Raw genomic sequence first — 23,512 nt, forward strand, 5'->3', positions numbered from 1 at the left:
TACACCAATATGACACTTACAGATGTGGTGAATTAAATCAGAGCCTTTGGCATGACGAGCGGACGTGTTCATCACTTAATTACTACCGTGAAACTAGTAACGATTTGACGGTCTCTAGCATAACACGAAAACGAGGACAAGTGATGGCATTATCAGGGGAACTTACACTAGCACCGAGACAAAGTACTCGCCTTAACATTGCTTCTAACACCAGTAATATCTCTGACGCTCAAAAAGACACAAGAAGTAACACATTCACATGACAAGTATCAAAACATTGCTATTACCACTAGCGCCCTAATCTAACCCTAACCTTACCCTAACACAACCCAACCTCTAACACAAGAGCATATGCAACACACAAGCACTGACATGAACACTTAACAATGCCACTATTGTTAACAGTATTTATCACTAGCGCTAAAAATAACACAAGCACTGGCGTGAGCAAGAGTACAAACATAAACGCCAACATGAGTATTGATATAAACACCAACACAATCATTTGCTTGAGCACAAACTTGAGCATTCAGCACCAACACAAACATTAACTCAAGCACTAGCCCGAGCATTCAGCACCAACACAAACATTAACTCAAGCACTAACCCGAGCATTCAGCACCAACACAAACATTAACATAAGCACTAGCCCGAACATTCAGCACCAACACAAACATTAACTTAAGCACTAACCCGAGCATTCAGCACCAACACAAACATTAACATAAGCACTAACCCGAACATTCAGCACCAACACAAACATTAACATAAGCACTAACCCAAACATTCAGCACCAACACAAACATTAACATAAGCACTAGCCCGAACATTCAGCACCAACACAAACATTAACTCAAGCACCGACATCAACATTCAGCACCAACACAAACATTTACATAAGCACTAGCCCGAGCATTCAGCACCAACACAAACATTAACTCAAGCACTAGCCCGAGCATTCAGCACCAACACAAACATTAACATAAGCACTAACCCGAACATTCAGCACCAACACAAACATTAACATAAGCACTAACCCGAGCATTCAGCACCAACACAAACATTAACTCAAGCACTAGCCCGAGCATTCAGCAGCAACACAAACATTAACTTAAGCACTAGCCCGAACATTCAGCACCAACACAAACATTAACATAAGCACTAACCCGAGCATTCAGCACCAACACAAACATTAACATAAGCACTAACCCAAACATTCAGCACCAACACAAACATTAACATAAGCACTAACCCGAACATTCAGCACCAACACAAACATTAACATAAGCACTAACCCGAACATTCAGCACCAACACAAACATTAACTTAAGCACCAACCCGAACATTAAGCACCAACACAAACATTAACTTAAGCACCGACATGAATATTCAGCACCAACACAAACATTAACTTAAGCACTAACCCGAGCATTCAGCACCAACACAAACATTAACATAAGCACTAGCCCGAGCGTTCAGCACCAACACAAACATTAACATAAGCACTAACCCGAGCAATCAGCACCAACACAAACATTAACTTAAGCACCAACATGAACCGTATAGATACACTTGATAGTTTCTAAGCTGTCCCACAAGTACCTTGTCACCATGACAATCACTTGCACGACGTTGTTAACCAACAGTAGCACAGATATTACTAGTCTGTCTCACCGTCCCTGAACCACAGTGTTCCCCTTTCCACTAAGGAGTGTTTGCAATGAGAACTGATTAAATGAAACATTTTCCCCAGGTCCTGAATCCCCCATCTCACTGAGACACTCGATTCCCTTTTCAATTCAAATGGAATAATTTCATATGTTTAATATATATTTTTCATCCTCAGAGACTCGGCTTTATGAAACGACACTGGTGACAGCAGAAGTACTAAGACAGCAACAAGCGACTAGTCACAGACAGTATCACCCACTAGTATATCTATTTCCCGACATCACAACGGTAATAGAGAAAGGTACCAACTGGACAGGCATATGGACCGTGTCACGCAATGTTGACATTATCATGACATTGTACATGAGAGAGACATTGTCTGCTGTAGGCGTGTATGGACGCCAACCGAAACAATCTGCTCCAGGAGAACAAAGTCCTCCACAGACCAGAAGATAAAACAGACGCTAGATATTTTCTATAATTTCAAAGATGGTATAATACGTTAAACATGTATTGTGCCACACTGAACGACAAGAATCGACCTGTCCAATTCCTACGCTTTTCATCTTAACGACAGCGTCACACACACACACGCACGCACGCACGCACGCACGCACGCACGCACACACGCACGCACACGCACATATCAGAATCTACCTACCCATACAACTGTGGAAGTATAACTGATATTAATTTCTGAACGTCGGCTTCATGTATACAGTCTCTGTCATGTAATCAATGTAAAAAATTAACAAGAAATTAATCATATCGATTCTTTAACTCTTTAACTACTGAAACACTGGCCTGAATCATGGGTGTTTAGTTACCAAATATATCAAATATCCGTTAATCAATATACTCCCCATGAAGATCCGGATTAATATTGATCTTCAGCAACCCATGCTTGTCGTAAGAGGCGACTGACGGGATCTGGTCGTCACTCTTATTGACTTGGTACATGTCATCATACCCCATGTCATCATATGTGAATCACTGGATTGCTTGATCGCGATCGACTACTATAATTGCTGAGTGCGACTTTAAACAACACCTGACCAAGCAACCAATAAAAAACCGAAACAAACAGATAAACCAAGGAAACATTAAATAACATTAAACATCCAGAATAATCATAAACACTATACATGATCTTCACTCAGATGGGAAAGTGTACGTACTCATACAATCACAAATTTGTTGAAGGTAGTTATCAAGCTTACAAGTGAGTGAATTTAGTTTTACGCCGCGTTTAGCAATATTCCGGCAATATTACGTTGGTGGTCATCAGAAAGGCTTTACACATTGTATCCATGTGGGGAAACGAACCCAGGGTTTCGGCGAGATGCGCGAACGCTTTAAACACTAGGTCATCCCAAGGTCCCTCAAAGGGCTTCTTAAATTCCGAAATGTTCTTTATGCTTTTACTCGTGAAGCGTAGAATAGGCCTTCAGCAACCCATGCTTGCCATAAAAGGTGACCATGCTTGTCGTAAGAGGCGACTAACGGGATCGGGTGGTCAGGCACGCTGACTTGGTTGACACATGTCATCGGTTCCCAATTGCGTAGATCGAATCTCATGTGGTTGATCACTGGGTTGTGTGTTCCAGGCTCGATTATTTACAGACCGCCGCCATATAGCTGGAATATTGCTGAGTGCGGCGTAAAACTAAATCCACTCACTCACACACGCTGTATTTTCATATTGCGAGTAGACGACAAATGGTAGACACAGTCAAATAAATAAAATTTTCGTATATATGTATAAAATATCTATAAAACAGAAACCGAAACGATACAGAAATGGAGCCCAGATTAATCGTTAATTTCAGGGACTAACCCATAGCTGAGGCAATCAAGATTATTCTAGACTGAAGACAAAGTCCTTTTTAATCTATTCTCTTGGATCTGGGTGACAGGCTACTTCGCCGAGAGTTTTGCAAGAAGCTTTCAGTCGAGGTGTTGAGTGGTACTTACACTGATATTGTTTAAATAGGATTTCATAATTTGTTCCGGTAGCAAATAATTCATTTAGATGTACTTGTCGTCCATGGCATCCTTCCTATCTCCCTTCCAAGATGTTCGTTTTGAGGATAATGAACCTGGGGAAAACTTACGGAACGCGATACAATTGCTGCATGGCCGCGATTCCTCACATGAGCACAGTGTCTGAAGTCCATTCCTGGTGTTCCCCGCCCCACTGCTGGGATATCAGTAAACGCGGCGCAAAACTTTGCTCACGCGCCGTAGCTGGACATCCCTTTAAGAATTTGTCAAATAACGGGTCAATCAGCCTGTTTAATTATATTCAAATAAACTGTCAACTCGTTTGTTCGACACCGTAAAAAGTAGGATTCGGTTTCAGGAGGAATAGAAAAAAACATCTTTTTCCGTCAGGTTGTGACACTTTATGATGTAAACTGACACCACGATAGTCTCTTAAAGAAGCCAACCTCACGATAAATCATGTGTTAAACAGCCACATTGTACGGTTACGAGTTCTGACTTTCATTAGGCTCAATAAAAAAGGTGAAATGTTTCTCGGGCACTGGCGTGTCACTTTTATTTGCGCACGTAAGATTTTTTTATTGCCATGCCAAAAAAAAAACAAACAAAAAAACAAAAAAACCCAAATCTGCTACTCATTAACACGTGCTAAACTTCTCAAGCTGTATTTCAGAGAGAGAGAAAAAAAAAATTCAAATGTGTTACTCCCTCATCACTTTCCTTTTATCTCAAATTATTAAAAAGTCCTACCGCCTTTTTAATTTTTGAAAAAAAAATGTGCCCGAGAAACATTTAATGTTTTTCACGCAGCCTTATCGTAATGTAAAAAATAACAGGTTGCCAGCACAGATACACTTCAACAATATCCCATAGACGGTGAACACAGACTAACAAACAACTGAATGTTCGGCCAATGGTCAGCAGTACATTTACTATAGTTGAATGAGTTGTGTTTCACACCTTGTAGGGACGGTGGGGTAACCTACTACATAAAACCTTCACGGCGATGGCCCAGGATCGATTTCCACTTGGATGTAATGAGTGCAACCCATTTCACCCAGTCGTGAATGTGCTTGAACATTGCTGAAAGCGGCGTGAAATCCAGCCCACACACTCACTCACTTCTCAATGAAGACACTGCAAAGGCATCATCGTATACTTGTTGTTTATTAAACAGGGGATTTAGGCTTGACGACTGAATACTTTAAGGTTGTTAGCCACCCTTATTCGCCACCTTTACATATTAAAGATAAGATAAATCCTACATCTTATCAACATGAGAAAAGAACTGAGAACAAACGAATCCTCCTAAACTGCTAATCGTATCGACTCCCATATCAGCGGGCGCATTTACAGAATGAATCATATCACGACAGCCTGTGTGTACCTTTCTGATACGTACAGAGTAACTTGGCCGAGTTGAAACCATGCAAATAGTTCGAGATAGGTGTGTGAATGTGTGTGATTGTGGGACGGGGGGAGGTGGGAAGGGGAGGAGGGCAGAGGGAGTTAGGGAAGGGGGTCACGCATATGAGCAGTGATGGGAGGTTGTCAGGATTAAATAAATAAATAAATAAATAAATAAATAAATAAAAAAAAGCCTAATGTACGAACAAACGGAAGAAGAAATACTTACACGTTTGTATATTCCAGCTAATATTCACTTGTTATCTCTATTATGATGCTATACGTCCTTATTTCCAACGTTCCTACACTATACGTCGCCTCCTTACCCAATCCTAACTTGACGAGACAAGTTACAGGTTACTAGACTCACTTGTCCCTGGAAGCTGACGCCATATCAGTGAAGGTAAATGTCATAAACTGTTCCAAAAGTATTTCCTGGATCAACAGGTAAATAAATAAATAATAATAAAAATAATAATAAAATTACAAAAACTGATTCTATTTTAAAGAAAATAGATATATAAAAATCGTATAAATCGTCGAGTATCATAATACTCTCTCCCACAGCGTCGCTCTCTATTCATACACAAAGCTGGAAGCTTGTCAAAGCTAAGGAGTCAGTTCAAACCTCGAACATACAATAACATTAATTCACAGTCATGGACGCCATCGACTCGAGAAATGTACACTGCCAGTCCACTATCTACTACTGGCAACAACTAAATTCAGTCAAGGCCATCGGGGCCTATTAGCGCCTGACAACGTGCCCAAACCTATTAATAGTTCAAAAAGTATGGACAAAAACATTCTCCTTGTCTCACACCAAGCAAAGTTAGTTTCGTTGCCTTTACGACAACTCGTACAGCATGCAGCTAATACATTATTATGTCAGATTTGAACAGTGTTTGTGATACGTTAATAGATATTTTGGCATTTTAATGATACCATTGAACAAATATTGGAGCGTATAAGGGCCCCAAGGGACAATGTGTGAGAACTGACAAATGTTCATTATGTCAGACATTCTATGCCTTGTGTATCGTGTATACTCTGACACACACTACGGTAAACAATGCTAATGGCATCTAACACGTGTTGTAGCTTACAGCGTATTTGTTAGATCAGTCCCCTTTGTTCGGAAGACTTTCTGTGTAGGAAAGTAAATATATGTAGTGGAGATTTGTGAAGTGAGATGTATGGTTAGACCTTCTCCTCGGGTTACATCGTGTCTTCACATGGATTGTACCAGTATTACAGATTAAGTAATAACGAATCTAGAGAAACACAACTGTATCTGTATCAAGTTGTTATTTGCATGAAGTTTAAATACACTCCGTGCATACGTTTTCATGCAAGAAAGGAATACAACGTGGATGACAACAAAATGAAATAAATAGGAATTCGCTATAGATGAAATTAAGTTACATGCCAACGTGGAATCAGAATGTGGTTTGAATTCACGGTCTGCATATAGTGTTAAGGCTATTGCATACAGTTATGTAAGGCGTTCATATGCTTTAGGCCGCTATGACATCCCCGGTCCACTGATGAACAGTTCGAATGGTATCGCTCTTTTGTTGTGCAGGATAGACAAGGGAGTAGTACGTAAAAACAAACACTTTGTAATGTGTTATATACCAATCGGAAAAAAGTGGAAGATGTTCCATTTTGCGAGCACATCACTAGCCAGTGTAAGTGCATGTAAGAATAAGTAATGTATAACGTATAACCATCCATATAGGATAATGGCATGCATCGTGACGTTGGCTACCAAGGGGGCAAACGAGAATGTTGTAGTGACGTCATTACAGTGTGACGTCATGTAAACAGTGCACTACAGTACACAACTCTTTCGCAACCTCTTCATGAAACCAGGCATAAAAATATAAAAAATACGCTTTCGCTCGGTCGTACACCATAAGAAGGACAAGAGTTTCGTATCATTCGTACGTAATGAGAGTGAGCGTAATATTCTCTCTTTATTACCCACGTGGTCAACGTATGGGTAATTGCAAACTAATCTCGTACGTCACACGAGTATCATATCGCGTTGACCTGTGTCGTAACGACTTTACCTGCGATTCTAACGATTTGATTGTATAACCGATGACTTCTTAATTGTGGCACGTTGTGACTAAACTACTTTTCCATTCCTGACAAAAACGTGAATTCATTCATTCTACAACTTCCATGCATTGTGGGGATGTAAACAATGCGAACGAAGACGTGTCGCTGTTCAATTTTGAGGCATTGTATCCGTCGAAAAACATAAACGAAACGTTTCCACCAGTGACATTAGCTAAGTCAAGCAACTGCAAACCAAGAGGACCTGGGCTACAGAGTAGTTTACTGTAGGAGGTTTTTCGAGGCGATGGCAACTGACAGTATGACGACATGCAAAAAATGTACCATAGAACAACATCCTTCCGCAACATCTTTCTGAAACCGGTTTCGGTTTGAAACCATAAAAATAACAAAAATGCGGTATTTTGACAGTTTAATGCATGTAAAACGTCGGTGGTAAATAATATACCACACTCGGTCGCATTACATACGAATTGTACGACACTCGTGACCTTGGAACCACTCGTTTCGTATATTTTGTATCTCATGAGACCTCGTGTAGTATTCTGTATATCTTCATCATGACGCACGTCACCATTTAGGCCAAACTATGTCACCAAATTCAAACTAGTGGTGACGTCATCAGTCTTATCAGCATAATGGTGACGTGGTCACATTAGTCAAACTATGTGGCGTCAGCGTTAGTGCTCGCTTCGATGTAAATATGGCTTTTGCGCATGTCTGACAAGTACACTTCCGGGGACCCGTAAAGTGCAGTTTACCCTTCTTGACAAACCAAAGATGACGTCACCACACTAACGGTACTACCGACGAGTATCCCATAACGGTCAGACTATTGGCGACACGAGTCAAAACATGTTAATGAGATCTCAACACTTTACCTCAGGACTGACCCGGGTCATACAGATCTGTTGTGAGGAGCTGTTCGCTTTGTCACAATGTTCAATACTCTCAAGAATGAAAGGTCCGATATACACCGACGTGTAGCTGCAAGAGAACCGGGGATTTGTTCGCCCACTGTCCATATCATTGTCATGCTTGTATTTCAGAATGAGGAGGACAGACAATGCTGTTTGTTAACTAAACGTCAAACATACAGGATTGTGGTTTTCCCTTGAGAAATAGATCGATCACATTTGTCATTCATCGTGGTACCTGTCCTCGGCTTTTCTTGTCACTTGCTTACACATTTGTACATTGACATTCACGTTTTCTCTTCCGCCCATTAGGACGGCGGGGTCGAATAGCAATTCCAGCGGTTGCTCGGAGACTCCGGCTCTTTTCACCAAACGTATACTATGCAAGAAGACAATTTCTGGTGTTCCCTACCGTGATATTGCTGGAATATTGGTCAAAGTGGCGGAAAACTAAAGGCACAGCCAGGTGTTCAAGAAGCATGTGCACAAGTGCAGAGAAAGTTATATATCCATTAACCCATGCTTCCTCGCACACCTGGCTGTGGCTTTCTCTGCACTCCTCCCTCGTAACAAATTGTGAACTGTGTCAATATTTTTAATGATAGTTTGTTAAAGAACTTTATTTTAAGGGAAAATATTCAGCAAAAACCTCACAGAGTTGATATGATGTTCTGATTATGATCAGCGTTTCATTGAGTATGCTATGTTTATTAGTTTTCGAGCTAGAATGCATTTCATCAGTCCGCTTTTGGGCCAATGGACTACAGTATAGGTGTGGGTGTGTGGCTACTTGTGGCTACAGGCTAGTTGTTTTCAACTGACATACCATGCTACAGCCTAACATGGCACCTCCTCTCAGAGATAACGTTTTCCTTCTAGTTCATCGTCCTTGTATTGGCAGATTAGGAAACAAGTACTGTCTTTGGACGTCATTTGTTATGACACCATCGGGGATCGAAACACAGACCTACCGCTCTCCGAGTACGTGACAGTCCACTGAGCCAAAGACGAGGTAGACCCTTAAAATTTCAAACAGTAACACAACTTCTACCAAATCATCGTGTTCCTTTCAAAACATTGGTTAGAATAACCGACATGATATAAACAGATTTCATTTGGTTGAAATGCCACCGTTATCAACGACCAGTTGATATATTGGACTGTGGATCACATACTTCTCTAAGATAATGTCCCTCTTAAATACTCGCCGGGTATACGTGAATTTTACCTTATAAATTTTCGAATGGTTTGCGTCTCCATGTGCTTACATAGGCCTACTTCAGCAAAGCTGTGAACACGTACAGTTACCGTATTTAGTCAAACTTAGTTCTTCACGTACTATGTACAAAACATTAAGAACTTCTTTCAATATATGTTTTTCCATGGGGATACAGAATTGCTGTAAAACTCCGCCTTGCCATTCGCAATGGGGGAAACAACCACTCGTACTTTTATAACAGTCGTCAATAAGCTCAAAACGTCAATTCATGTGAAGGTAAAGACATCAAATACGTCAAATATAACTTAACAGCCTATTTAAATTCTGACATGCAAAAATAAATAAATAAATAAATAAATAAATAAATAAAAACCCATAAAAAATTTGACGCGATATTTTTTTAAAGTTTCTATTAGTTAAATCTTCATTCTGGTTGAGCATTAAGTGAGTGAGTCTAGTTTAACGCCGCACTCGTCAATATTCCAGCTACATGGCACAATCAGTCAGAGAATCATTCGAACATTGTTTACTTTGTTTACTTTTTATGGTCATTACTTAAATCCGCAACTTTCTGAACACAATTTAGATTGTTTTACACAATTTGGTGTAGTCATTTGGAGCAGTGTTGAGCAGTGCCATATTCTGGGATGAATACCTTAGTGTTTAAATTGTCCCCTGGTTCCTTCTTATACACTCGGGAATCAAACCCGGGTCTTCGGTGTGACGAACGAACGCTTTAACCACTAGGCTACCCCACCGCCCTTTAAGGACACAAAGCTGTCTCTCTGTGTGAAAGGTTCAGTGAAGATAACGCAGCATGCTTCTGCGTACCTATGACAACAGGAAGCGCTGTATCAGAGGCTGACAACGATCTCATTAAAATTACATCTTTAGTTTAGAGGACACTGCGACTGTCGTAGCGCTAAGAATGTCTGGACGGTGACAATGGGAGCGTGTTTTCCAATCATGAATCATCGAAACGGTTAAAACGGGGTATTCTGAATGTCACAGCATGACACTGTACAGGTATGGGCTGTACGACTCTATCAAATCGTCGTCACTTTGCAGCATTTCAGAAATGTTAGGATTATCGTTTAAAACAAATTCCACTCAGCGAAATCATCAAATATTATACGAATAGAAAGTCGGCGATGACACCAGGTGTTGAGAAGAGTAAACATATCCTTGTTACAGATAGCTGTTTCCTAGCGCACTATGGTCCTATTTCTGCCGGACAGCAGTTCTAACTGTCGAGTGATTTTGAATTTACCCATTTTGTTGAAACTTGTGAATGAGTGAGTTTGTTTAACGCCACCTTTAGCGATATTCCAGCAATGTAACGACAGGGGACACCAGAAATGGGCTTCACAAACTGTGCTCATGAGTGGAATCGAACCAGGGTCTTCGGCATGGCGAGAGAACGCTGTAAACACTAGGCTACGCCTCCTGTTGAAAATGACCCGTGAAGGTCCGGGGTAGAATGGGCCTTCAGCAATCCATGCTTGCCATAAAAGACGAATATGCTTGTCGTAAGAGGCGACTAACGGGTGGTCAGGCTCGCTGACTTGGTTGACACATGACATCGGTTCCCAACTGCGCAGATCGAATCTCATGTGGTTGATCACTGGATTGTGTGGTCCAGACTCGATTATTTACAGACCGCCGCCATATAGCTGGAATATTGTTGTGTACAGCGTAAAACTAAATTCACTCACTCACTCCTGTTGAAAATAACAGACTAAGTGATCAAGTATGTCTAATTGTACACAAGTGCAGATGTTCTACTTCTGGGAAATATACAAAGTTCAAGGAACATGACAGCATCTCTCGCATGCAAATCAGCGTCAGTAATGCCAGTTATAACTGCCTGGGTACGAAACGACACTAACACTGCCAGCTCGGCGAATGCTTGCTATCGCCCGAACTCAGAGAGCTTTATAGCTGTGTCCGTACCTCATCGCGTCGGGACCAGACAAACCAGTGATGGATGTCCTAAGAACCATCCCACGCCGTCGGGGGGCAATTTCACGTTGCAAACCAAGTCTGACCACCCGACCGGTTTAGTCGACTCTAACGACAGCAAACAGAGGTCTGTTGGGACATGAGCTCATGGGAGATACCTGACTAACCCATACCCATACTTATCTCACTGCCTTACCTGTGAGTGTGTGCATTTGTTCTTGACTCGATGAGCAATAACGTGCCCCATAAAACGTTGAGGATACCATATAATCTGTTAGGTCATGGCTAAACTCCATAAAACTGTGTGTGTCGTGGACTCGGAAATTTCACAACTAGCGAAACATAAATAGACATGACTTCGTATATGTTTCGTAGGAGTCTGGTTGGTTTGTACCAACAGCGTATGACCTGTATGTTTCGTAGGGGTCTGGTTGGTTTGTACCAACAGCGTATGACGTATATGTTTCGTAGGAGTCTGGTTGGTTTGTACCAACAGCGTATGAGCTGTATGTTTCGTAGGAGTCTGGTTGGTTTGTACCAACAGCGTATGACGTATATGTTTCGTAGGAGTCTGGTTGGTTTGTACCAAAAGCGTATGACGTGTATGACATTCAAAAGAGTATCTGACCTAGGAAAAGGACACAGTATGTGAAATTTGGCTTAATGGCAGTGCCGCCCACGAAGCACTTAGACGTATAATATTATATACAAATAAATGTGCACTATTGAGTGAGTGAGTGAGTTTAGTTTTATGCTGGTTTCAAGAATATTCCAGCAATGTTCACGCCCCCCTCCACACACACACACACGCACGCACACACACACACACACACACACACACACACACACACACACACACACACACACACACACACACACACACTCACTCCCTTCACCCCCACCCCCACCACCCCTACCCTCCCCGGCTTGGCAGGCACATGCCTTCGTATCACATTCGTCTAGATCAATGAACATGATAATATGGTGATGAAGTCTGTCACGTCACTGGAATGCCTGGTCCAAACCAATAAACATCAGAATTGTACCTCAAAGGGCGCCAATTCTGAATTCCAAATGTCATGAACATGAAATGTGTCATCCAGGTTTCATTGAATTCCTCTCAAATCGAATTTTTGTCTCCACATTCAGTGCAGCCGTCCTTCACCACGTGGTCAGTAACTGGAGACTTCAACGTCACATACCAGTAGGATCTCAGTAGTTCATGACAAGTCCACTCCATGTTCCCGACCACTCACAGAGATCGCCACCTCGCCTTACAGAGAATCCCCCGAGGTACCTGCTGTTGACTTGGTAACCTGACGTCCATCGTCTCCTTGCTACAGCGACTGTGCACATCTGGAGTGGGAGTATTTGCTCAACTCCCCGATCAGATTCATAAATCCGTGCCGGAAGTACTCTATATCATAATACTCCGGTAGGCAGAAACCGTTTAATAATGCAGGGGGTCTGGTATTCGGTGACACTGACTCTAAACAAGCAGTCATTTTCTCTCAACGTAGGGCACCTAGCGATTATATCCTCGCCAAATCTATTTTCACTATATGCAAAATGCCAAACGAACATTTCATTTAACAAAACTTAAGATAATTTTAAATTAGATAATTTCTGGCTTAGAATAACACTCCATTCCTGTAACATACGTACTCACGTACGCAGAAACATATACACACAAACACAAGTACGCGCAATATAACGTGGACGGATCGCGTTGTAGTTTCATCTGTGTATTTGGTACTTAATTCCTACAAGCGGCACGGTATTCAAACCCTGACGGCATGTTCATTGGCACGATTCAATGGCAAAATGCAAACAACGTTCATATGCCCTATTCATTAATGTGCAAAGCATACGTAATGTGAAAATGATTTGGGTTGCCCTCAGCACGATGATATTATGCAGCACATTAGGACTGAACGGAATCGACCTGCATAGCTCGCCACAACAATTCGATCCAGAGTAGAGGTATATTACACCTTGTGACAGAACGTAAATACACATAAGGCCACAACATATTTACTATTTGTTGATGTGAGTAGCAATAATCACTTAGGGACAAACGTAAGACCACAGCACGTTTCATATTTGTTGATGTGAGTAGCATATTCACTTAGAGACAAACGTAGGATCACAGCACATTTACTATTTGTTGATCTGAGTAGCATAATCACTTAGAGACAAACGTAGGAACACAGCACATTTACAATTTGTTGATCTGAGTAGCATAATCACTTTAGAGACAAATGTAGGACCACAACACATTTACAATTTGTTGATCTGAGTAGCAATAATCACTTAGGGACAAACGTAGGAACACAACACATTTACAATTTGTTGATGTGAGTAGCATAATCACTTAGAGACACCCGTAGGACCACAGCACATTTACAATTTGTTGATCTGAGTAGCATGATAGCTTAGAGACACCCGTAGGAACACAACACATTTACAATTTGTTGATCTGAGTAGCATAACCACTTAGAGACACCCGTAGGACCACAGCACATTTACAATTTGTTGATCTGAGTAGCATAATCACTTTAGAGACAAATGTAGGACCACAACACATTTACAATTTGTTGATCTGAGTAGCAATAATCACTTAGGGACAAACGTAGGAACATAACACATTTACAATTTGTTGATGTGAGTAGCATAACCACTTAGAGACAAATGTAGGACCACAGCACATTTACAATTTGTTGATCTGAGTAGCATGATAGCTTAGAGACACCCGTAGGAACACAACACATTTACAATTTGTTGATCTGAGTAGCATAACCACTTAGAGACACCCGTAGGACCACAGCACATTTACAATTTGTTGATCTGAGTAGCATAATCACTTAGAGACAAATGTAGGACCACAGCACATTTACAATTTGTTGATCTGAGTAGCATAATCACTTAGGGACAAACGTAGGAACACAACACATTTACAATTTGTTGATCTGAGTAGCATAATCACTTAGAGACAAATGTAGGACCACAACACATTTACAATTTGTTGATCTGAGTAGCGTAATCACTTAGAGACAAATGTAGGACCACAGCACATTTACAATTTGTTGATCTGAGTAGCGTAATCACTTAGAGACAAATGTAGGACCACAGCACATTTACAATTTGTTGATCTGAGTAGCATAACCACTTAGAGACAAACGTAGGAACACAACACATTTACAATTTGTTGATCTGAGTAGCGTAATCACTTAGAGACAAATGTAGGACCACAGCACATTTACAATTTGTTGATCTGAGTAGCATAACCACTTAGAGACAAACGTAGGAACACAACACATTTACAATTTGTTGATCTGAGTAGCATGATAGCTTAGAGACAAACGTAAGGCAACAGTATATTTCCTGTTTGCTGATCTGAGTAGCGTAAAAACTTCGAGACAATCGTAGGACCACAACATATTTACTATTTGTTGATCTAAATAGCATAATCACCTAGACAAGGAACAACAATATTTACTATTCGTTGATCTCAGAGCAGAATCTGTTACAGACAAAAATAAGGCCACAACATTGTTTTCTATTATTGCTGATCTCATTAGTATTACAGCTAATGAAAGAAAGACACTTATCTGATATGATTTTGAGATCTGGCACTAATGCACTTTTGAACAATAAAATGTTTGCAAGACTACATTGATTGAACATCGTGAATGCGTTTCGTAGAGCCAGTACACCTGGACGCTCTGTGGGCTGTTGGTATCAGGTACTGTTGAAACTGTTTATAGTTTGCCGTGACAAGGGTACCCGTTTCATATCTGATGCAGCGTCTTGACTACGACATGCCAACATGTTAATGCATGCCACTGGCTGTCACCGTACTGCAACTACGAGAGCTGTTAATGGAGTTATGTCCCTTGTTTGGCACACACGGCTCCTGAATGGACTCCCATTTGTTATTGCAGAAGGCATTCCAAGTCATGCATTAGTGTCTTTTGTCGGGTGGACTTCAGTGAATGTCCGTTGTTGAAGTGCGACTGTCAGATAAACAGGGTATTGTGTGTAAGGTTCACAACAACCGGATATGTGTTATACAGAGCGTACAGGTAACATGCTGGTGACCGATCATTTCATTTGATTTGTAACTGATACAAGTAACTGAGGTAACTTTCAAGTCGAGTGAGTGGGCGGGTGGGTGAGTAGTTGAGTGGGTGAGTGAATGAGTTGGTTACTGATTAGGTGATGAGTGAGTGAGTGTGTGGGTGAATAGGGTAGATCTTTTGTGTTGGTGAATGGATGGACTAGAGTGAGTGAGAGCTTAAGTGCTAGTTTGAGTGTTGTGAATGGGTGGGCCAGGGTGAGAGAGTGAGCAGTTAAGTGCTAGTTTGAGTGTTGTGAATAGGTGGGCCACGATGAGTGAGTGAATGAATGAATGGGCGAGTGAGTGAGAGGTTAAGTACTAGTTTGGGTGTTGGTGAATGGGTGGGTTGGAATGAATGAGAGGTTAGTTTGGGTGGTAGTGAATGGGTTGAGAAGAGTGAGTGTGAGGTTAAGTGCTGGTTTGGGTGTTGGTGAATGGGCGGGCTAGAGTGAGTGAGTGAATGAATGAATGGGTGAGTGGGTGAGTGAGAGGTTAAGTGCTAGTTTGAGTGTTGGTGAATGGGTGGGCTAGAGTGAGTGAGATGCCAAGTGCTAGTTTCAGTGTTCGTGAATGGGTGACCTAGAGTTAGTGAGTGGATAAGTACGAAACAAACCTCTACTAACTTTTTGTTTTTCCTTTGTTTGCACTCAGAAATATCCCACCTATACGGGCCCTGTCTGTAGCTATTAAGTCTGACCTTGACACTCAATCGACCATGAGCATCGATGACGCCATTGGGATACATTGATATGTAGCCTGACCATAGGATCGCCCCTTACGACAAGCTGGGGTGCTGAGGGTCAGTTCTGACCCTGATATTGAGCATAATAACCAACGGTCCACAGCAACTACAAGCTCAAACAATCAACTTCCATACATGAAATGACGAGCAATACAGATGTCAAACAATATACAGAGGTTGACAAAAGCATTCCAATCACAACCAAGCAGATCATGTAACAGTAATGTGTGTTCATGAATTACTTAATTACTCGTCCAACCTGACACTGAATCTATGTTCAAATGGGTAACATTTGGAAATAATTTGGTCAATGAACATATCCAGTGTTGAGGGTCAACATAGGAGCCATCATAGTAGAGGCATACATGTTAAAAGTTATACCATCATATATGATGACGCCGTTAGTGCTGAAACTGTCGCCGATGCGAATCGGTGTCACAGATGTTCCACGCGTTTGTGACGTTATCGTCGCGGCTATGCATAGACCGGGAGCTGGTTATCTAGGACATGTTATAATCATCATTGTGTCAAACATACATATATGTAATAGAGGTCAGTGTTGGAACTGTCCAAGAGGCACGTGACGATCACACTATTCAGTTTCTTTCTGACCATTTGTGTTGTGGATACGGGGAGCTGGGGATCACGGCTGAAATTTGTAGTGTACTCACAGTTAATGAGATGTACTTGTCAGTTCCATGGTGTATTTCCTCATATTCAACGGAAACGAGAGCACTTGTCAACATTGACTGACATCAACTAACTAGGCCATGTCAGGAGGTGGAGAGTCACGGGACAGATGCATTACAGTGAACAGTGCATGGACTTAAGAGAGTAAATATATCTCCCTACTGAGACTTTAGCTTGCCATTGTCTCCATTCACACGAGTCAGTTTCCAGGATACCTGTGGCAATCTCACGTTCAGGTCTTAGGGTTAAAGTACCTTGTTAAAGTCACAGTGTACTATAACCGATGAATATGAGCGGGGTAGTTTTAAGATGCAGAACTGGGTATACGCGCTGTGTTCAGCTCTTGTCTATGAATAGCATGATAGCCTGGTGGTTAAAGCGTTCGGTCGTAACGCCGAATATCCGGGCTCGATTCCTGAAATGGGTACAGTGTGTGAAGCTCATTTCTGGTGTCCCCGCCGTGATACTGCTGGAATGTTGCTAAAAGCGACTTAAAACGATGTTTCGTTGCAGTGCTGACAATAATATATTATTTATGGATAACCAATATCATTTTCTCTCGAACCAGATACCCTTTAATATATTCACTAAACTATTGTTAATAATTGCTCATAAAGAAAGGAAATTAAATGGATGAGTTTGGATTGTAGCTGCGCTGAATTATTGAAAGCACAGCGACAGATCCAGAGTTTGGGCTCAGTGCTTTCGAGTGAGCCTTTGCCAGATTGTGTACTATACTAAAATGCCCCGGGGATGAATTATCTTATCGTTGTGACAACAGTTAGCTGTGACGTCCCCACGTGAGCCGAGTTCCTTGGTGTGGCAAGGGTAACAAATGCCCATCTGCTCAATAATGTTACGAATGGCGAAAGGATGTTTTGAACAAACGCTGTACACAGGGACGATACGCGTAGACGGCTGTACCACTTTGTGCGACCTGATCGAATCTGTTAAAATCACTCCTACTTTTACCGCTAAGTGGAACAGTGTGTGTGTGTGTGTGTGTGTGTGATAAACAACTTAACAAATCTTACCTTCACCCATACCGACATCAGATTGAGAACAGGCAGAAGTTTCCTACATGTCGTCTGCGTGTTGTGAGAGTGTCGTCTGCACGGGATGATAGTGTCGTCTGCTGCTAGAACCACGCATTGTTAATGACCGTGCATACTTTCAGTGTTGACGCCTCGATGTAAACAGTCAATGTGTCAACCTGAATTCCGTAATGTCCCCTTCCACAGCAGCGGCTTTACTTAAAGGGGCGTTTTCTACGAGGCGTGGCCTGGCCTTTCTCCCATGTGACTGCATATAGGTCTAACTGTTCGGGTCAGTTCAACCGATTGATCCCCATTTTAGAGTGTTGTCGCTTGATCCCCGTGGCTCAGTCTTTGGCAGTGGCTATAGATAAGTATGACCCGCTTTCGCCGTTAGAAGATACGCTCCTATTCAGAGAGGGCACGTGGTGTATACAGTCACCAATAAGCATATGCACAAAGACTGCTTCCAGCGTTGAACGTTTTATAGACATAAATTAAAAGCGACAAATGTAAACAGGTTATGGCGGTTGTCAGCTGTGGTATATGATACGTGACATCGAAGGAGGGTAGATGTAATAACAGATAAATGTAACCGCTGTAATGGCGATTAAAATGTTGGGACTCAAACAAAACGAACGCGGAAGCTGACCTCCCGCCTCGTCCTTGAGGCGTAAGGTAAACTAGGACACACAGCTGAAGAGGGATGTGTCTTTATTTCAACATGTGGGTTCACCTCAACGGTCCGATGAGCGTATATGGTGGAAGCTGTAACTAGTTGCATGCGGGTTAATTACTCTCTCTTTTAAATTAGAGCACCACTTGTTGCAAGATGACGCTCTATTCTGAACATAATGATTGTTTGCATAGACAGTTCATTAGTTTCAAATGACGGGGGCGTGGCCATATTTACATGACATTCTGCACTGGAAATAGGTAGTGCTGCTATTGGCATACAACAGCCGATACGATACATCACGATACTAACATTTTAGTCAGGACGACATATTGCCAAAGCACTTAAGCTGCAATACGAATTCCAAAATAAAGGTGGTGATACGATACGTATCACGATACTAAAACATTCAATTCTAACACCAAATGTAAAACACGTTAAGATTAAAACAAAAATGATGATTAAATGAAAGATACTTTAATTTGAAAAAAAATATCACATTTAGCACTTTATTAAAACAAGTACAAAATAAATAAAACATAATACTGCTATAAACATAAAACACAAATCAAAAACATCTTTAACGTCTTCATGTTGCTGGATGTCACTGCAGTCATATCGTAGAATAGAATTTGTGCTGATTAAAAACAAAAACAAAAACAAAACAACCCCCCTGCAAAATAAAACAAAAAACAACAACAAAAAACAAACAAACAAAAAACCCCAAACACACACACACACAAACAAAAAACAAAACAAAAACAACCCCCCCACCCCAAAAAAAAAAAAAAAAAAAAAAAAAAGAAGCAGCAAAAACAAAAACAACCCCCCCCCCCCCAAACCAAACCTCAATCGATATATCTTGACAGGTATATCCATTCGGCAATATTCAAGTTTAAATATCGACGTATCGTGGCCCATTTGACGTATAGTATCGGTATATACGGCATTATAAAAATGTGTATCGATTCCCTGTATTGGCGGCACATGGGTCGATGCGTATCGATGAATCGTCATTCCAGTAGAAATTAGTCATATCAGAGACCATATAATAACCCATTGCACTGTCTCTAGTCGTTTTTACCAAAATCATCCGAACAAAGCTTGTTTAATTATAGACTCGGCCTTTGTATTTATATATTGCATTTATTTAATGACAAAGCCACAAAACTACATTTGTAGCCCCAGTTGGGTAGAAGACCGGGAACTGAGACTGAGTTAGGAGATAATCGAGATCGTCAAATGACACTTTTCTAAGACACGGCGTGTTTATCATGTTTGTTGTTTAATGCTGTAGTCAACAATAATACAGTTATATATGATCTGTAAATGACCATGTTGAGAAGGAACGACAGGACAGTCCAGTGATTGACATCATGAACATTGATCGACGAAAATGGATACCTAGACATCAAACTAAGTCAGCGAGTTTGGTCACACGATCCTGTTAGTTCCGTAATATGCAGGTGTAATATGCAAGACTTTACTGACATATGTCCATATGATCATCAATAGACTTCATATCATGTGAAATATTTCAGTGAGACAAGCACATACAGCTGTTTTTAGTTTGTTCAACAAACCTATGAGGAATTGCAAGTGGATTGGGTTCAAATCCCATATTGGCCCTGGTAGCAGTAATAGTGAGTCTGTTTGGCGCTCATATCCAGACATATTAGCTGCTCACGGCGCTACGTAATTTATATATCTACCCTCGGTTATAGGACACTATCGTATTATTCAATACTTTTCAACTCCGTGTGGACCATACCGCCATGCTGCCTGTTAGGCGCAATGAACTTATCACTCACATTGCCATCACATCCTCAAGGATACCCATTTTAAAAGCTGGGTGAACTGGGACAACGTGGAGTTAAGTATCTTGTGCAAGAGTACTACGCAAATGTACCAACCTAGGGACCCGAACCTAGGGACCTCCACCGGGGATCGAACGTGGGCCTTCAGCGCGATATATACAGACGCCTTACCACTGCACTATTGCGCTCCACAAGCAGGTACACGCAGTGTTGTTTCAATATGTGGGTTTTCGTATGTTCATCACACCTTTGAGGTATTGTAAGGGGCAGGGATATATTTGGTTCGCATCCTTTATTAGGTGTTTCTAGGTTTGTTGGCACCTTACCCATCCTCGGGGGGTTGGGGGTTGGGTCACCAAATGGGTAACCACCCAATACCTGCATTACTCCGGGTTTTCCTCCCCACCAATATCAGGACGGAGACTCCAGGACTGGGCTGCCGCTACATGAACGGAATCCAGGGCCCCGTTTCACAAAACTCTCGTAAGCCTAAGATCTCGTAAGTTTTCTCGTAACCATTGTGCCTCCTATACTGAAACACAGGAGCTACGGATGCTACGAGAAAAGTTACGAGATCTTAGGCTTACGAGAGTTTTGTGAAACGCGGCCCAGGACCCTGTGTCCCAAAGCTCTCGTAGCGCTACTACTGAGTCACTGCAACAGTGTAGGAAGTACAAAGTCTACGGGAAAAGCTGCGACATCATAGTCTTACGACAGCTTTGGGTGAAACGCCCGTACGGCGCCAAGATCTTCGGCTTGAGGTTCGAAAGCTTTCACAACCTCACTACCCAACGCCATCTGGGGTTCGATTCCCGAACACCTGGCCCAGATTTCTCAAAAGAAACTTAAATTCTTACTCTAATTGCAAACTGCGTTTGACAATTTTAAACAACTGATTTTTTCTGATATGAATTTTTGAAATGAAGAAAATTTAAACAAATTATGTGATCTGTCCACCAAACTGAAAATGTATACTATGTTTGATATCGACTTCAGTTCATTCTGTGAATTTTCCTGCTTTTCCTCAAATTTGAGTAAAACTTCAAATGTGATTTGAGTGCCAGGACGTATATAGGGATTTTAGAGGTTGGGTGAGATTGTGGTGATTGTCAACGAATGGTCGCACTTTAATTACATGAAATATCCACAGATGATGTTTTATATCTGGGGTTTGTCTGGTCCTGATTTTATTATTTACAAGCTGCCTTAACACAGCTGGACTATTTCAGAGAGAGGCGTTAAACACAGAGTATGTGAAACTAAGAAATAGTAATTATTTAAAGTCGCTGTAAAATTTGGTTCTCTTTGTCTTGTTCCTTGTAGATTAAGAGTAAAATTCTTCTCCGGCAACATATTACTGTGGAGTGGGGTGGGCCCAGTCGTTGCTCACTGTATAAATCACTTGATTGTCTGGTCCAGACTTGACAACTTACAAGCTACCGTCATGAATACTGTTGGTATATTGCTGAGCACTTGGTTCAACAGCAATCAAACAAACATCTTCATTAAAATTCCTGGCAAGCTGGCACACTGCTTACTGCACATGTTGTCAAACAAGGACAAATTCTTCAAATTCCGTAGTTTTAGGAATTGACGAAAGCATTCCTAAAATCCTTGATCTCCCAAATGCCAATTATGTCCCTTTCAACAACTATTTTATACATTACACACGAGAGGTGTCGCTTCTGTTGGAGCGAGTACGTTACGTCTTTCTTCGTTGGCTTTCATCAGAAACTCTGCCAATCAAATCAAGCGTTACATTTTCGAGAACCTGCCTGATTCGTGCGGGCTGTGGCTATATACACGACATCGTGTATATAATGCTCTTATATACACGACAAAACAATGTCGTGTATATAAGTCTGTTATATGCACGACGGTCCTTTCATATAATGCTGCCATTCACACTGCAATTAAATAATTTAATATATGGTAGCATAATAATTGATAATGAAGAAGTTTTTTTTGCGTCACTACCAGTACCAGTGTAGACTCAAATTTCTGTCATAACATTGAAGTTATGGTACCAATGCTGTGTAGATATATTTTTGGGGCTTTTTATCAGACTTTGTGAAATGAATATAATTATTACGAATCTTGCATGCAGATATATTTTGTGCTGCGAATTTTTTAATTTATAAATAAAATCGAACACAAACTAAGTTCATTCAATGATCGTACAAGTGTTATGTTCAACATATTTGTACATGCTCATATATTGAGCATATCTGTAACAAAAAATTATTTTCCGTAAGTATTAAATGTAGTATTTTCCCTTAGGAAGGCAATAAGCTCTGCAAGGCAGCTGGTCAGCAGTTACATATGTCTGGAGATGAAACGCTACAAAGCAGCGGTTACCCCTGTATATGTCAGATGACAAAGTACACACCTGGTGGGAACTAAGTAATAAATTAATGAATATGTAATAAGGAATATACCACCCTGAAACCACAATAAGCTTGTGATTGTGTATGTGAGCGCGTGATTATCCGACTGCTAATCTGTGTAAATGATTGATTACGTGTATGCATGGGAGAGTGTATGAGTGAGGAAGAGCATTATTGTGTGCATGCGTGCGTCAACGTGGTTATAACTTCCATGTGATTGTTTTCTCTTATTTTATTGTAAAGCTGTGATATTCTGACATTTTAGTGTCTCACGGGCCATACAGCCCGAGTGCTTATATATTTAATGTATAACTTTCAAAAACAGTTTCTCTATGGAGAAAGGCACCATTCCCCATGTCTGTGTTAGGAGAAAAAAATCTACAAGGCAGCAATTTCCTTTGAGTGTGTTTGGGGACATACCCCTACCAAACACAGGGTAAATGCGAGTGTTAAGAGATAAAACCACACTAGGCAGCTGACGTCTCTAAATGTATCAGGCGATAAACTCTACAAAGCCGCAGATGCCCCTGTTTATTTTAGGAGAAATGAGTAACCATGGCAACGATTACATCAAGCGGGTATCAGTGCATATTAGGAGACAAATTCTACTACGCAGCGTGTACTTGTGTGTATTAGGAGATAAACCTACAACGCAACAGGTACATGTGTGTATGAGGAGTTAAGTCTACAAGGATGCAGGAATCTGCGTGTTAGGATATATACCACCCAAGGAAGCTGGTACTTGTGTGTCTCAGGATATAAACTCTTCAAGGCAGCGGGT

At 41.2% G+C, this 23,512-nt stretch overlaps 1 protein-coding gene across 1 annotated transcript in view; it reads right to left on the reverse strand.

The window, feature by feature from the left end:
- The window catches only part of LOC137262060 (double-stranded RNA-specific editase 1-like), a 38,779-nt gene extending 20,557 nt beyond the window's left edge, over window positions 1–18,222 (reverse strand). Inside the window, exon 1 of the mRNA XM_067799848.1 lies at window positions 17,852–18,222. Coding sequence (XP_067655949.1) covers window positions 17,852–17,861 — 10 coding nt within the window. The 5' untranslated portion in view covers window positions 17,862–18,222. The remainder of the gene's footprint in view (window positions 1–17,851) is intronic.
- Between the last annotated feature and the right edge of the window lie 5,290 nt (window positions 18,223–23,512).

This window comes from Haliotis asinina, chromosome 14 (assembly GCF_037392515.1).
Source record: "Haliotis asinina isolate JCU_RB_2024 chromosome 14, JCU_Hal_asi_v2, whole genome shotgun sequence".
Lineage (NCBI taxonomy): Eukaryota > Metazoa > Mollusca > Gastropoda > Lepetellida > Haliotidae > Haliotis > Haliotis asinina.